The following is a 14,035-nucleotide window of genomic DNA, read 5'->3' as shown; positions in this document are numbered from 1 at the left end:
CCCTTTGTAGGTGACCTGGCCTTTCTCTCTGGCTGCCCTTAACATTTTTTCCTGCATTTCAACCTTGGAGAATCTGATGATTATGTGTCTTAGGGTTGATCTTCTTGTGGAGTATCCTACTGGGGTTCTCTGGATTTCCTGAATTTGAATGTTGGCCTGTCTTGTTAGGTTGGGGAAGTTCTCCTGGGTGATATCCTGAAGTATGTTTTTCAACTTGGTTCTTTTCTCCTTGTCTCTTTCAGGTACCCCCATCAGTCGTAGGTTTAGTCTTTTTACATATTCTCATAGCTTTTGTTTGTTCCTTTTCATTTTTTTTTCTCTAATCTTGTCTGCCTTATTTCAGCAAGATAGTCTTGAAGCTCTGAAATTCTTTTCTCTGCTTGGTCTGTTCGGTTATTGATACTTGTGTTTACACTGTAAAGTTCTCATGTTGTATTTTCAGCTCCGTGAGGTAATTTATGTTCCTCTCTAAACTGGCTCTTCTGGTTAACAGCTCCTGTAATGTTTTATCATGGTTCTTAGCTTCTTTGCATTGAGTTAGAACATGCTCCTTTAGCTCAGCGAAGTTTGTTATTACGCACCTTCTGAAGCCTACTTCTGTCAATTCATTCATCTCAGCCTCTGCCCAGTTCTTTGTCCTTGCTGGAGAGGTATTGCAATCATTTGGAGGAGAAGAGACTCTCTGCCTCTTTGAGTTTTCAGTGCTTTTTCACTGATTCTTTCTCATCTTCATGAGTTTGTCTAGCTTCAATCTTTGAGGCTGCTGACCTTTGGATGGGGTTTTTGTGGGGACTTTTTTGTTGATGCTGTTGTTGTTGCTTTCTGTTTGTTTTTCTTTCAACAATTAGGCCCCTTTTTGTAGGGCTGCTCTGGTTTGCTGAGGGTTCACTCCAGACCCTATTCACCTGGGTCCCTCCCACACCCCGAGGTGTCACCTGAGGAGGCTGCAGAACAGCAAAGATAGCTGCCTGCTTCTTCCTCTGAGATCTCTGTCCCTGAGAGGCACTGACCTGATGCCAGTGGGAATGCTCCTATATAAGATGTCTGGCAACCCCTATTGGAGGGTCTGACCCAGTCAGGGGACACGGGATCTGGGACCCATTTAATGAAGCACTCTGGCTGCCCCTTGGCAGAGGGGGTGTGCTGTGCGGGGGGGGAATCCCACTTGTCTGGGCTGCCTGGATTCCTCAGAGCTAGCAGGGGGAAAGACTAAGTCTGCTGATCCACGGAGACCATAGCCACCCCTCAGTCCCAGGGAGATCAAAGTTCTGTCCCTAAACCCCTGGCTGGAGTTGCTGAAATTCCTGCAGGGAGGCCCCACCCAGTGAAGAAGAATGGGTCAGGGTCCGACCTAAAGTGGCAGTCTGGCCACAGTCTGCCACAGCCAGTGTGGCAGTTTGGATCCAAACCGTCCAGTTTCCCCAGCACCAGCAGGGGAAAAACTGTAAACTGGAGCTACAGTAATGGCTGCTGCCCCTCCCTCAGCGAGCTAATCATCTTAGGCAGCAGGCAGCCATAGTGATGCCTGCTGCCCCTCTCCTGGGGAGCTCATTTGTCTTAGGCAGCGGCCAGCTATAGTGATGATGACCTCCCCTCCCCCTCAGAAGCTCAGTTGTCTCAGACAGCAGGCAGCTGCAGTGATGGCTGCCACCCCTCACTTAGGGGGAACTCAGTTGTCTTAGCCTCCAGCTGAGTGGCTGCTGAGAATCTACACAGCTGTGTGCTTGGGATCCAAGGCCCTGGTGGCGTGGGCTCACAAGTGGGATCTCCTGATCTATGGGTTGCACAAATCTGTGGAAAAAGCATGGTTTCCCAGTCTGGGTAGCACAATCCCTCACTGCCTCCCTCGGCTGGGGGTGGGGGGCCCCCTTACCCCACGTGGCTCCCAGGTGAGCCATCGCACCACCCTGCTTTTCCTCACTCTCCATGGGTCATGCCAACCACCTAGTCATTCCCAGTGAGAGAACCTAGATACCGTGGTTGCCACTGCAGGGTTCACTCACCGTTTTGTTTCTTTTCTGTGGGACCCTCCAACTGCAGCTGTTTCTAGCTGGCCATCCTCACCCCTCTGATTTTACTTCTTTTAAATTTATTGGGACTTTCTTTATGGCCTAACATATGATCTATCCTAGAGAAGGGAATGCACATATTTTTCCTTCTATGTGCATTTGAGGAAAACGTGTGTATTTTGTTGTTAGATGGAGTGTTCTATAGACATCTGTTAGAGCTAGATAGTTTATAATATTGCTCAAGTTTTTTATTTCTTTGCTGATCTTCTGTCTAGTTGTTCTGACTGTTAGTGGTATATCAAGTCTTCAACTATTGTTGAATTGTCTACTGTTACTTTCCATTCTGTCAGTTTTTGCATTATATATTTTGAGGCTGTGTTTTTAGGTTGCATATATGTTTATAATTACGACTTCCAGACATAATTGACCCCTTTATCATTATAAAAATATACTTCTTTGTCTCTAACAAAAATTTTTGTCTTAATGTCTATATTGTCTGTTAATATAGCCATACCAGTTCTCGTCTGGGTAATATTTTCATGGTATATATTTTTCCATTCTTTTACTTTCAATGTATTTGTGCTTTTAAATCTAGAGTGTATACCTTGTAGATATAGTTGGATCATATTTTTAAATTAATTTTTCCCAACTCCGTCTTTTAGTTGGAGTGTTTAATTAATTTATGTTTACTGTAATTGTCAATAAAGGTAATTGGTAGGTTTTACACCTGCCATTTTGCTATGTGCTTTATATAGGTCTTATGCCACCTTTGTTCATCTGTTTCTCGATTACTGCCTTCTTTTGTGTTAAATGTATTTAGTATGCCATTTTAATTCCCTCAGTGTGTGTGTGTGTGTGTGTGTGTGTGTGTATGTATGTGTATGTGTTTATTATAGGGCAGGTCTACAAATAGAAAATTCTCTCTGTTTTTACCTGAGAATGTCTTGATTTCTTCTTTTTTTTTTTTGAGACAGGGCCTTTCTCTGTCACACAGGCTGGGGTGCTGTGGCACAATCATAGCTCACTGCCACATCGGTCTTCCCAGGCTCAAGCGATTCTCCCACCTCAGCCTCCCAAGTCATTGGGACTACATGTGCACACCACCACACCAGCTAGTTTTTCTTTTTTTCTTTTTTTAATTTATTGTTGTAGAGATGGGGTCTTGCTATGTTGCTCAGGCTAGTATCAAGTTCCTGGGCTCAAGCAATCCTCCCATCTCAGCCTCTCAAAGTGCTAGGATTACAGACATGAGCCACTGTGCTTCGCAGTTTCTTTAGTTTTGAATGGTAGTTTTGCTGGCTATAGGATTCTTTGTTGATGGTCTTTCATTTCAGACTTTGAATATTTCTGCTCTCTGCCTTCTGCCCTCCATTATATCTGATGATGTCACCTGTTAATATTATTGAGGGTTGTTTGTTGTTTTTATCTTGCTGCTTTCAAGATTCTCTTTATTTTTGGCTTTTGACACTTTTGATTCTAATGTGTCTATATGTGAATCTCTTTGATTTTATCCCCTGTAGAGTTTGTTGAGCTTCTTGGCTGTGTAAAGTTTTTTTATCAATTTGGAAAGTTTTTGCCCATTATTTCTTCCCATTTCTCTTTTTCTTTTCCTTCAGGCACTACCACTGTGTGTGTGTTTATACCCTTAATGATGCCCCACAGGTATCTGAGGCTCTGTTCATTTGTCTTCATTCTTTTTTCTTTTTGTTTTTCCTACTTGAGATAATCTCAGTTTACTTGGCTTCAAATTTGCTAATTCTTCTGCTAGCTCAGATCTGCTGCTGAGCCCCTTTAGTGAATTTTTCATTTCAGTTATTATATTCTTCAATCCTAGAATTTATATTTGGTGTACTTTAAGTAATTTCTACCCTTCTTGTTGGTATCCTCTATTTGGTGAGTCATTGTTCTTACACTTTCCTTTAATTCTTTAAGTGTGATTTCCTTCAGTTCTTTGTTTAAAGTATTTTCCAAGCAAGTCCAGTGTTTGAGCTACCTCAGGAAAAGTTTTTATTTACTTCTTTTTGCCTGTGTATGGGCCATACTTTCCTATTTTTTTATATCTTATAATATTTTGTTGAAAACTGGACATTTTAAATAATTTGGCAACTCTGGAAATCAGATCCCTTCCCCACATCCCCAGGGCTTGTTATTGTTGCTTTTTATTGCTTTATGTTGTTGATGATGCTTGTTTCTTTTTTTAACGACATTACTGGACTCATTGCTTTTTGGGGTTTTTTTAGACAGGGTCTTGCTGTATTGCTCAGGCTGTAGTGCAGTGATGTGATCATAGCTCACTACAACCTTGCCTGGGCTCAAGAAATCCTCCCACCTCAACCTCCTGAGTAGCTTGGACTACAGGCATGTACCACCACATGCAGCTAATTTTTTAATTTTTTGTAAAGATAGGGATCTTGCTATGTTTCCCAAGCTGGTCTCAAACTCCTGGCCTCAAGTGGTCCTCTTGCCTCAGCCTCCCAAAGCACTGGGATTACAGGTGTGAGCCACCATGCCTGGACCCATTCTTTAATATTGATATTTTTTAATTATATGCAGTCACTAAAGTCTCCATGCAGTTAGTTAATGATCAGCTAATAACTGAACAGAGATTTTCTTAAATGCCTTAAATCAATCACTCTCCACATTTTGTTAAGGGTTTTTTTATATGTATGTGTTGGGGCTGACTGTCATTGCTCCAGCACTTTTCAATTCGGCCGTAGCCTTCACTTCCTGCTTGCCCAGAGCCTCAAGGTCAGCACAGGTGAGAGATTAGGCCTTCTCAGGCCTTCCCTAGAAATGTGCACAGCCCTGCACTCATGTGTGGCCTTCTAGATTCCCAGGAATATGTCAGAGCTTTTCAAGGCCTCCTATGGATATTTCATTCCTCAGCTTTTCCTTATAATTTTTTTTTAGCCATTCTCTGGTTTGCCCAAAATGACATGGCTGCTTCATGCAGCTGGGATGTTAAATTATATGTTTTTTTTTTCCTCCAACAAATGCCTTGGGTATAGAGTTTTCCTCACTGAGTGAGCTCTGAGTCAGGTTAAATTAAGACAAACCCTATGAATGGTGTTTTTCCAGGAAGCTGCCAAGCAGGTCAAATAATAACAATTCTGGGGGTTGGGACTTTTTGTAGGAGTTCCAAAACCATTCTGTCCCTTCTAATGGCTGCTAAGCTCTGGTTTTCATGACTTTCATGATTCTACAGCAGCTTGTTTTTAAGGCTACTGTGGAGGTGGGAGGGGATGGGAATAGTGCAAATTAAAAATGCAACAAAACTCATTGTTATTATTCATCCATTTTTCTTGAGTAAACATTTCTTAGATTGTCACAAGCCTTTGGTTAACCAGTATTAGCCACCCCATTGCTTTCATGGACAAGCAGATTTTCAGAGGTCTTTACTCTGCCATTCCTAAAGTACCTCTCCCATCATTGTGTTCTTAATATCCAAAAAAGCATGTTCTTACAATCAAACGCTCAGGGGCCATGCCCCAGAAAATGAAGCCCATGGAATCAGTCGGACACCAGTTTGGCTAGACCTTAGTCTGTCCCATGCTTTGGGCTTTGTGGGTATAAAGTGGGTATAGAGCTGCTTTGGGCACTGTGGGTATAGAGCTACCTCTGTTCTGCACAGTTTGGGTCTGCTTCCATCTGGCCTGTGAGAGTACCCAGAACTCACTCTCATGTAGCCCTCTAAGAGAGAAACAACTCACAGAGAGAACCAGATCTAAGTCACTGGTCCCACCCATTGTCGTGATCTAGTGGCCAGGAGTGGCCTATTGAGGAGATGGATATTGTGGTGGTGGTGTCTCACATCAGCTTTCCTCTGCTGTCAGGAATTTCTGCTGAAGATTTTTTGCGTGTTCCGGAACCTGATGAAGATGAGTGTCTTCCCTCGGGACTGGATGGTAATGAGACTGCTCACAAGCAAGTGAGTATGGAAGGGCTCTGTATCAGCATCACTGAGCTGTTCTCAGACTAAGAAGAGTATGTGTATTTCAGAGAGGGAGCACATGAGCAAGACAAATAAAGGCCAGGGCCATGGGAACAGAGAGGAGAGGGCAAATGAGAAAAATATTTTTGTGTTTAGTAGATGATGGCACCGTAAGCATACAGAAGGAAATTTTCAGGATGTGAAATATAATATCCAGAGAAGGGTTCTTCCTTGAGGAAGGCCTGCCTCAGTGGCCCATTGGCCTCTGCTGCCCTGTAGGTTTAGGCATTATCCCAAGCCTTCTTCTCAATTTGAATTGTGTTGTCTACCAGGCAGTGCTTGCCTCCCATAGACAGTGCCAGTTATCCACCTGAGACCTGGCTGCAAGGCTCTGACCACTTCTGATTACTGACATAGAATTTACTCTAAAGATAATCCTAACCTGACTGCCTCATTTATATTTCTAGCTTGTGCTTCCTCCTGGCAAACCAGACAAATGATGCACGTGGTAAGGGGCTGGCTCATCTGGTCTCTCTCTATTCAGAAGAAGGCTGCTTGGCCTCCACACTCTAGCCCATTGCTTCCTCCCACTGATCTGCCTTTTATATTGACATATAAAATACAGTGAAAGTGTTCGTTAGATATATTAGCAAGATACTAGCATGGTCTTTCCACTTTACACCTTTTATAAGCACTGTAACTTTTTCCAAAATACAAATGTTTTATAAAGAATAGAAGGATGATTGTAAACAAAGTTGCACAGATACTTCCTCAAATAGTGACTTTTCCATTTGAATCTTTCTTGTTTCTATCTCTTAGCTCCATTCAGAGCACTTCAGGCTCCCCAGCTTATCCTGCAAGAGCAGCTTTTTCTTTCAAAGCTTTGACCCTTTAAATTTTTCACCCCCTCTAGTGGTGGACTAGTCTTTCTAATGCACTGTTTTTGTCATGTTCTGCATCTAAGCAGAGGTGGCCACTGTTAGACGTAAGTCTCTTTGCCAGGTAGCCAAGGCCCTATGTAATGAAACGTACTGTCCCACTAGACTTCCTCTCCACTTCACTCTCTTGTTCCAGCAGGACAGCCTCCCATTGTCCCTTCTATGTGCCCAGGCTAAGATTGAGAGTGATTACTCAAGCTAGACCAAAAGAGCTGAATTCAAATGACACATAGATGAAAATAATAGTATATGACAAAAGCAAAGATTTATTAACTATAGAAACCCCTGTTATCCAGTATAATAATAAAATTATGTTCTAAGTCCTACAAAGTGATCATAATATCTCTTGATTACCCAGAGGTCCCCAAAATACTAGAACTACTCTGAACTGGCAGAAACCTTAAAGAATCATCGAACTCCTACCACCTTTTATAGGCAGGGAAAATGAGACCCAGAGAGAAGTATGAAGGCCAGGTAATGACAGAACTAGGTCTAGAACCCACTGATGTCCTGTGCTGTCCTGCCAACTGTGGGGCATTTCTCCAAGACTGGTTTTCTGTAGAGTTTTTTTCTATAGAGTTTGTACCATTTTCTCTTTCCTTTATAGTCACATCTTACATGGGAACAAATCGTACTCAAGAAGTTTGCACACAGGCTATAGACAGCTGATACCAAGCCATCAGATGCCATTGTTAGTCTTTTAATTCTGCCAATGCCTTGTTTCCTTACTGCAGTATTATAGTCACTACTGTCCAGTACCTGTCCTCTGCACTGCACAAGAATTTCACAGAGACTGACTTTGACTTTAAGGTAGGCACTCCTGAAATCCATCACTATTATTGCAATAACCTTAGAAAGCCAAAACCAAGCTCACTTGTTTTTTGCTTTATTAATAGATTCATAGTATCAAACAGCTTCCAAGCCTGATGATGATTAGAATATGACCTGGGATACCCCTGTTGGAAGTGTTGGTAGCCAAACTTCATGAGTACGCTTTCTAGTCCAGCATCAACACAATTGGCTTCAGAAGGAGTCAAGGGGGAAAAAAAGAAAAATTCTTGTTTGCAAAGATGTTTAAAAGGGAAAAAATGAGGATCTTAAGATTGTAAAATGGGTTCTATGCTACATGCATGTATTTAGTAACTCTCCCTACAAGATTAAGTTCTTAGACTGTCACGTTTTCTCTTTCTCTGTCTCTCTAGGTGTGGAATTCTTATTTTAGCCTGGCAGTTCTATTCATAAATCAGCCAAGCCTTCAGCTAGAAATTATCACCTCAGCCAAAAGGAAGAAGATTCTAGATAAGTAAGATAAATGTCTTAATGTCTTATATTCATCTCCTTACCGCTTGGCCAAATAGGGCTATGTTTCCATGAGAGTTCCTTCAGAGGTCCACAAGGTTCTCAGCTGGGTGGTTTCCCAGGGGCCCAAGTGTGGGAGTTCAGTGGAGAGCCCAATGGCTTAGCGCATTGGGAAACATTAGAAACAAACAGTGCTGAAGTACTGACCTCATGGGTTTGCAGCCCTATCTTCCTGAACCTTCTCCCACTAACGGTTGCCTCCTGTGTTACTATTCTTAGGTATGGGGACATGCGTGTAATGATGGCCTATGAACTGTTCAGCATGTGGCAGAATTTGGGTAGGTTTTTTCTCCCTATTCTTCCCTTCTATATATTGCATAGCCAAATAGAAAGTAGCAAGACTAATAACGTCTCTCAGGCTTTATGAATGTTAATTCAGACCCAAGAGATCCTTACATATCTTTCACATAACACCTCAGATGGATGGTGTAGCACATGTGCTTAAAGCCCTTGGCAAGGAGAGTTTGTCTGAGAAATAAGACCTCAGTAATACATATGCCAAATCCCTTTTTTTAGGAACTAAAGTCAAAAGGAAAAAAAGAAAAGGAGGACTGTAGTAGTTTTTTCCAATTTGAGAACCCATTCCTGTAAGATCCTCCATGCTCTTCACTTCCCAGTCTGGATGTTGCAGGCTCAGAAGCTTAGATCTGAGATACCCAGTACATGAGCAAAGGTGTCCATTAATAAAGATTGAAACATTTCTTGGATCTCTGGTATTCACGTATCCAGATCAGATGCTTGACACCAATTGCATGGAGTAACATATAAGAAGAGAACTGCAACCTCTGAGTGAGTCAGTTTTGGCTTCCCTTCTTTGCACAGCTTCTGCTTTGAATGCTTTGAAAATAGCCACTGCTTTGAATCTAAATTTGTCAGATCAGTGTTTTTGGTAGAATTTCTGGGTTGCCCTGGTGACTGAGTGGGCCATCCTGTGATATTGTAGAGTTCTGAGTGGCCTGTCAGGATGCTAGAGAACTATTATTATTTCAAGTGAAGTCTGCTTTCAGCTGAGCTCATGGCTCTGAAGCTGTAGGAATGATGGTCATAAAATCTCCAGTCATCTGTTAACCATCCCCACCACTAACCTAGAGGCAGCAAGTAAGATATGAAGTATTTCTGCCGGCGGGAGGGCCTTCTATTCATGAGTGAGGATGCATTTTCCCCAAGCCGACTTTCCAGCACTCTGGTTCCCTGTATCCAGCACAGTTTGGAAATGGATTTTAACCCAAAGTTGACTCTGAAATTCCCAGGAATGCAAAAGACTGGCTATTGTGCCAAGTACCAAAATTGGGATATACTGAACCAGCCTCAGGGCTAAACATTTGCTTCTCAGGTTTTCAAAATGGAATTTTTTTAAATTCCAGATTTGCCTGATAAAGCCTTTTCTACCTCATTTCTTTTGCTGGAAATGACATTCTCTGGTCCCCAAGAAATGGTTTTACTTGGTTGTAGCATTCATTGCACAGACCCACAGTTTATCTCCTCCTTAGTCTCTGAAGGACTGAGAGCAGAGCTCTGAAAGATGGTTCACTCTATTTTACCATTGCAAGGAAGAGAAAAATCCTATCCCACCATCCACAGGACTGTCTCTGGCTTCTGCTAACATACCCTAGATGGCACGCCAATGAGAGGGAAACCCACATCACGCACTTACCATGGAAATGCTTCATTAAGGAAGTTGAGGGTTGAGCTGAGCCAAGTAGGGGTAATGGTACCATCAGAAATGCAATATGAACACAAAGGGAGTTCAGGGTGGGTAAAGAGAGAATCTCTAAGCCAGCCTTTTAGGGTAGGGCTGTGCAGGAGGCTCCTGCTAGCTCAGGAGGAGGACTTCTTTGGCATACATGAACATAGGCAGTGTAAAAGTCCATGGACTTACTAGACCTCTGGTGGCTAGACCAGGGATTGGATATCCTCATCACTTAAATGTCTCTGGGCTAGAGCTAGAAACTCCAAGGAGAGTGCATTGTATTTAAGCAGAAATATATGGGTTTTTCTTGTTAAATAAACACTGTGAATAGACCATCTGACACTCATAGATTACTCAGAAACCTATTCTGTCTCAAGTAGCAAACTCTGTTCCTTCATCTCAGAGAGATTTTCAGGTAGTTTGTGGGACCTGTCAGGAAATTCTTTGGAAAAGCAGTTTTGTGACTGTTGCGCATTTGCTTTAACTGGGCTAGGCCAACTTTATCCATAAACTCTAAAAAGTTGAGGGAGAGTATCTCAGAAAACCATAGATGAGAGCTTGCTTTGCTCTCGGAAGCTTCCAGTATAGATTGTAGCATGTGTTGTGGCCCCGTTTGGGAATCTTCCATGGAAGGAGCAAAGCAGGCATAAACTAATTTGGGTTTTGTTTTTCAGGTGAACATAAGATCCACTTTATTCCGGGAATGATTGGTCCTTTTCTGGGTGTGACACTGGTCCCACAGCCAGAAGTACGGAATATCATGATTCCCATCTTTCATGACATGATGGACTGGGAGCAGAGAAAAAATGGCAACTTCAAACAGGTAAGACACCTGGCAGTTTTCAGGGTATTCTCTGGAATGGATCCCTTCTGCTTAGGCAGGTAGCCTAGATAGACCAAGCCATGATTCTAGTGGGGATGGGCTGTAGCTTGGCTAATTTGAATCCTGTTCAAGGGTTTTCCCTTACTTGCTGGCCAAAATTGATTTGTGGATTTTCTTCATGAAGTTAGAGGCCAGAAAATAATGAGGCCAGGAAAGAATGAACATCACTATAACTTTCTGATCAATGAGAGAATGATTGAGACTGTAGCCTCCCAGTTTCATTCATGATAGGGCCCTGGGAGTGTGATGCTATTCCTTTACTGAGGATTTTCACTGTATAATCTAGGCATTTCTAGGGCTGCAGCCCAGACCAGATGACTTCTCATGGCTCAGGTAGCCCAGCATTTTACAGACTACTGCACAGAGGGGTTGGTCCAGGAGATACAGGCCCCTTGGCTTCCAACTGAGTGGCTTCAGGCTGTCCTCCTGTGTAGTTCTTTTGCCACCACTAAGTGTAGGAGATGGCCCCTGCCTTTATATCTGTAGCTCCAGGGGATAGTACCAGGACCAATGGGGCTAATGGTGAGGAAGCCAATTTTAGCTAATAAAATACATAACTTGCTAACAGCAAAAACTGTCCACTGTAAGCAGGCCTGCTTTGGGAGATAGAGATTTTCTCTCTTGGCAGATGATCTTCAAGCAGAAGCTCCCAGGAAACCTCTAGGGGAATTTTCTGTATTGGCTTGGAAATTGTACCAGTTCCTCACTAAGCTCCTTCCGAGCCTGTGATTCTGGGATGAACCAGTGGTCTTAGAATAGGTGACTGTAACAGTGAGAAGTAGACCAGGCAAACAGTAATTTTTAAATATTTATTTATTTTTAAATTTACATACAGTAAAATGTATTCTTTTTGATTTACAGTTCTGTGTGTTTTGGCAAATGCATAGTCGTGTAACCACCACCACAATCAAGAGTTTTTGAATACTTAAAAATTCAGTCTTGCTGTCTATTTGTAGTCAAACCTTTCCCCTATTCTTAACAAATGCAACCATAGGTCTGTTCTTCATCACTATAGTTGTGCCTTTTCTAGACTGTCATATAAATGGAATCAAGCAAAGTGTAGCCTTTTGAGACTGGCCCCTTTCACTTAGCATAATGCTTTGAGAAATTCATCCATGTCACTGCTTGTATCAGTAGTTTTTCTATGCTGAGTAGTATTTAGTTCATTCATTCACCATTCAGAAGACATTTGGGTTATTTCCTTTTTTGTGGATTATAAATAAAGCCACTAAAAACATTTCTTTACAGGTTTTTGTATGCATATAAGCTCTTATTTTTCTTGAGTGAATACTTAGGAATAGGATTGTTGGGCCTTGTGACAAGTTTATAATTAGCTTTTGAAGAGGTTCTCAAACTCTTTTCTAAAATAGCTATACCATTTTGAAGTCCCAGCAGCAGTATATAATCGATTGCTCCACATACTAACCAGTACTTAGTATTGTCTGTTCGTTTGTTTTAACCATTCTAATAGGTGTGTAGTTGTATATCATTGTGGTTTTCATTTCTATTTCCCTAGTGACTAATGATGTTCAGCATCTTTTCATGTGCTTATATACCATCCTTATATTTCTTTGGTGAAATGAGTTCAAAGCTTTTGTTCATTTTCATTTGAGTTGTTGCTTTCCTTATTGTTGAATTTTAGGGTTCTTTATATATTCTATATGTAAGTCCTTTGTTGAGCATATGATTTACAGATATTTTCTGTAAATCTCTAGCTTATCTTTTCATTTACTAAACAATATCTTTCTTAGAAAAAAAGTTTTTAATTTTTATGAAGTCAAATTTGTCAATGTTTTTCTTTTATCGATCATGCTTTTGGGGTCATACCCCAAGAACTTTTTCTTAACATAGGGCCACAAAAATTTTTATCCTGTCTTTTCTTCTAGAAGTTTTACAATTTTACATTTTAAATTTAGATCTATGATCTATTTTGAGTTGATATCTGTATAAGGTATGAAGGATGGATCAGGTTCTTTTTTTTATTTTGCAACAAGATGTCCAATTATTCCAGCATCTTTGTTGAAAAGAGTATCCTTTCTTCAGTTGTCTTTCTGCCTTGGTCAAAAATCAATTGCCAAAAAAAAGAAAAACAAATGGGTTTGGACAAGGAGAAGCTTAAAAAAAAGAAAAAGAAAAAAGAACTTTGAAACTTCGTATTCAAAGTTAGGAGGAATAAGCTTTAGTGAGCTATTGCACCGCATGGTGACTGTAGTTAATAATAATGTATTGTTCAAAAATTAGCCAGGCGTGGTGCCACATGCCTGTAGTCCCAGCTATTCAGGAGGCTGAGGCAGGGGAATTGCTTGAACCCAGGAGGTGGAAGTTGCAGTAAGCCAAGATCACACCACTGCACTCCAGCCTAGGCAACAGAGCGAGACTCCATCTCAAAATAATAATAATAATAATGATGTATATTTAAAAATTGCTAAAAGAGTAGACTTTAAATGTTCTCATTGCAAAAAAAATAATTAGGCGAGGTGACAGATATGTTAATTAGCTTGATTTAACCATTTCACAATGTATACATATATCAAAACATCATATTGTACTCCATAAATAGATATAATTATTGTCACTTAAAACTGCTTAAAAAATCAATTGACCATATTTGTGTGAATCTCTTTCTAGACTCTAGTCTTTCCGTAGATCAGTACATTTATTCTTTCATCAATACCACACTACGTTATTATAGTAGCTTTATAGTTAGTCTTAAAACTACATGGTGTGGCCGGGCGTGGTGGCTCACGCCTGTAATCCCAGCACTTTGGGAAGCTGAGGCAGGTAGATCACAAGGTCAGGAGATCGAGACCATCCTGGCTAACACGGTGAAACCCTGTCTCTACTAAAATTACAAAAAATTAGCCAGGCGAGGTGGCGGGTGCCTGTAGTCCCAGCTACTCGGGAGGCTGAGGCAAGAGAATGGCATGAACCCCAGGGGGCGGAGCCTGCAGTGAGCCGAAATCCCGCCACTGCACTCCAGCCTGGGCAACAGCAAGACTACATCTAAAAAAAAAAAAAAAAACTACATGGTGTGAGTCTGTCTTCCAGCTTCGTTCTTTTTTTTTTTCAGTATTGTGTTAGCTATCTAATTCTTTTTCCTTTCTTAAATAAATTTAGAATCAGCATGTCAATATCTATAGCATTCCTGCTGGTATTTTGACTGGGATTGCAGTGATTCTATAAATCAAACTGGGGGCTGGGCACAGTGGCTATGCCTGTAATCCC

The 14,035-nt window shown here is 41.4% G+C and overlaps 1 protein-coding gene across 5 annotated transcripts in view; it reads left to right on the top strand.

The window, feature by feature from the left end:
- The window catches only part of DOCK3 (dedicator of cytokinesis 3), a 653,304-nt gene that overhangs the window by 572,562 nt on the left and 66,707 nt on the right, over nt 1-14,035 (top strand). For all 5 annotated transcript variants that reach the window (XM_030811683.1, XM_030811684.1, XM_030811682.1 and 2 more), the window contains exons 28-32: nt 5,843-5,937; nt 7,613-7,688; nt 8,081-8,181; nt 8,457-8,515; nt 10,602-10,750. In XM_030811683.1, coding sequence (XP_030667543.1) covers nt 5,843-5,937; nt 7,613-7,688; nt 8,081-8,181; nt 8,457-8,515; nt 10,602-10,750 — 480 coding nt within the window. The remainder of the gene's footprint in view (nt 1-5,842; nt 5,938-7,612; nt 7,689-8,080; nt 8,182-8,456; nt 8,516-10,601; nt 10,751-14,035) is intronic.

The sequence above is a fragment of the Nomascus leucogenys genome, chromosome 4 (genome assembly GCF_006542625.1).
Source record: "Nomascus leucogenys isolate Asia chromosome 4, Asia_NLE_v1, whole genome shotgun sequence".
In the NCBI taxonomy this organism is placed as follows: Eukaryota; Metazoa; Chordata; class Mammalia; order Primates; family Hylobatidae; genus Nomascus; species Nomascus leucogenys.
This window is presented reverse-complemented; position numbering and strand designations above follow the sequence as displayed.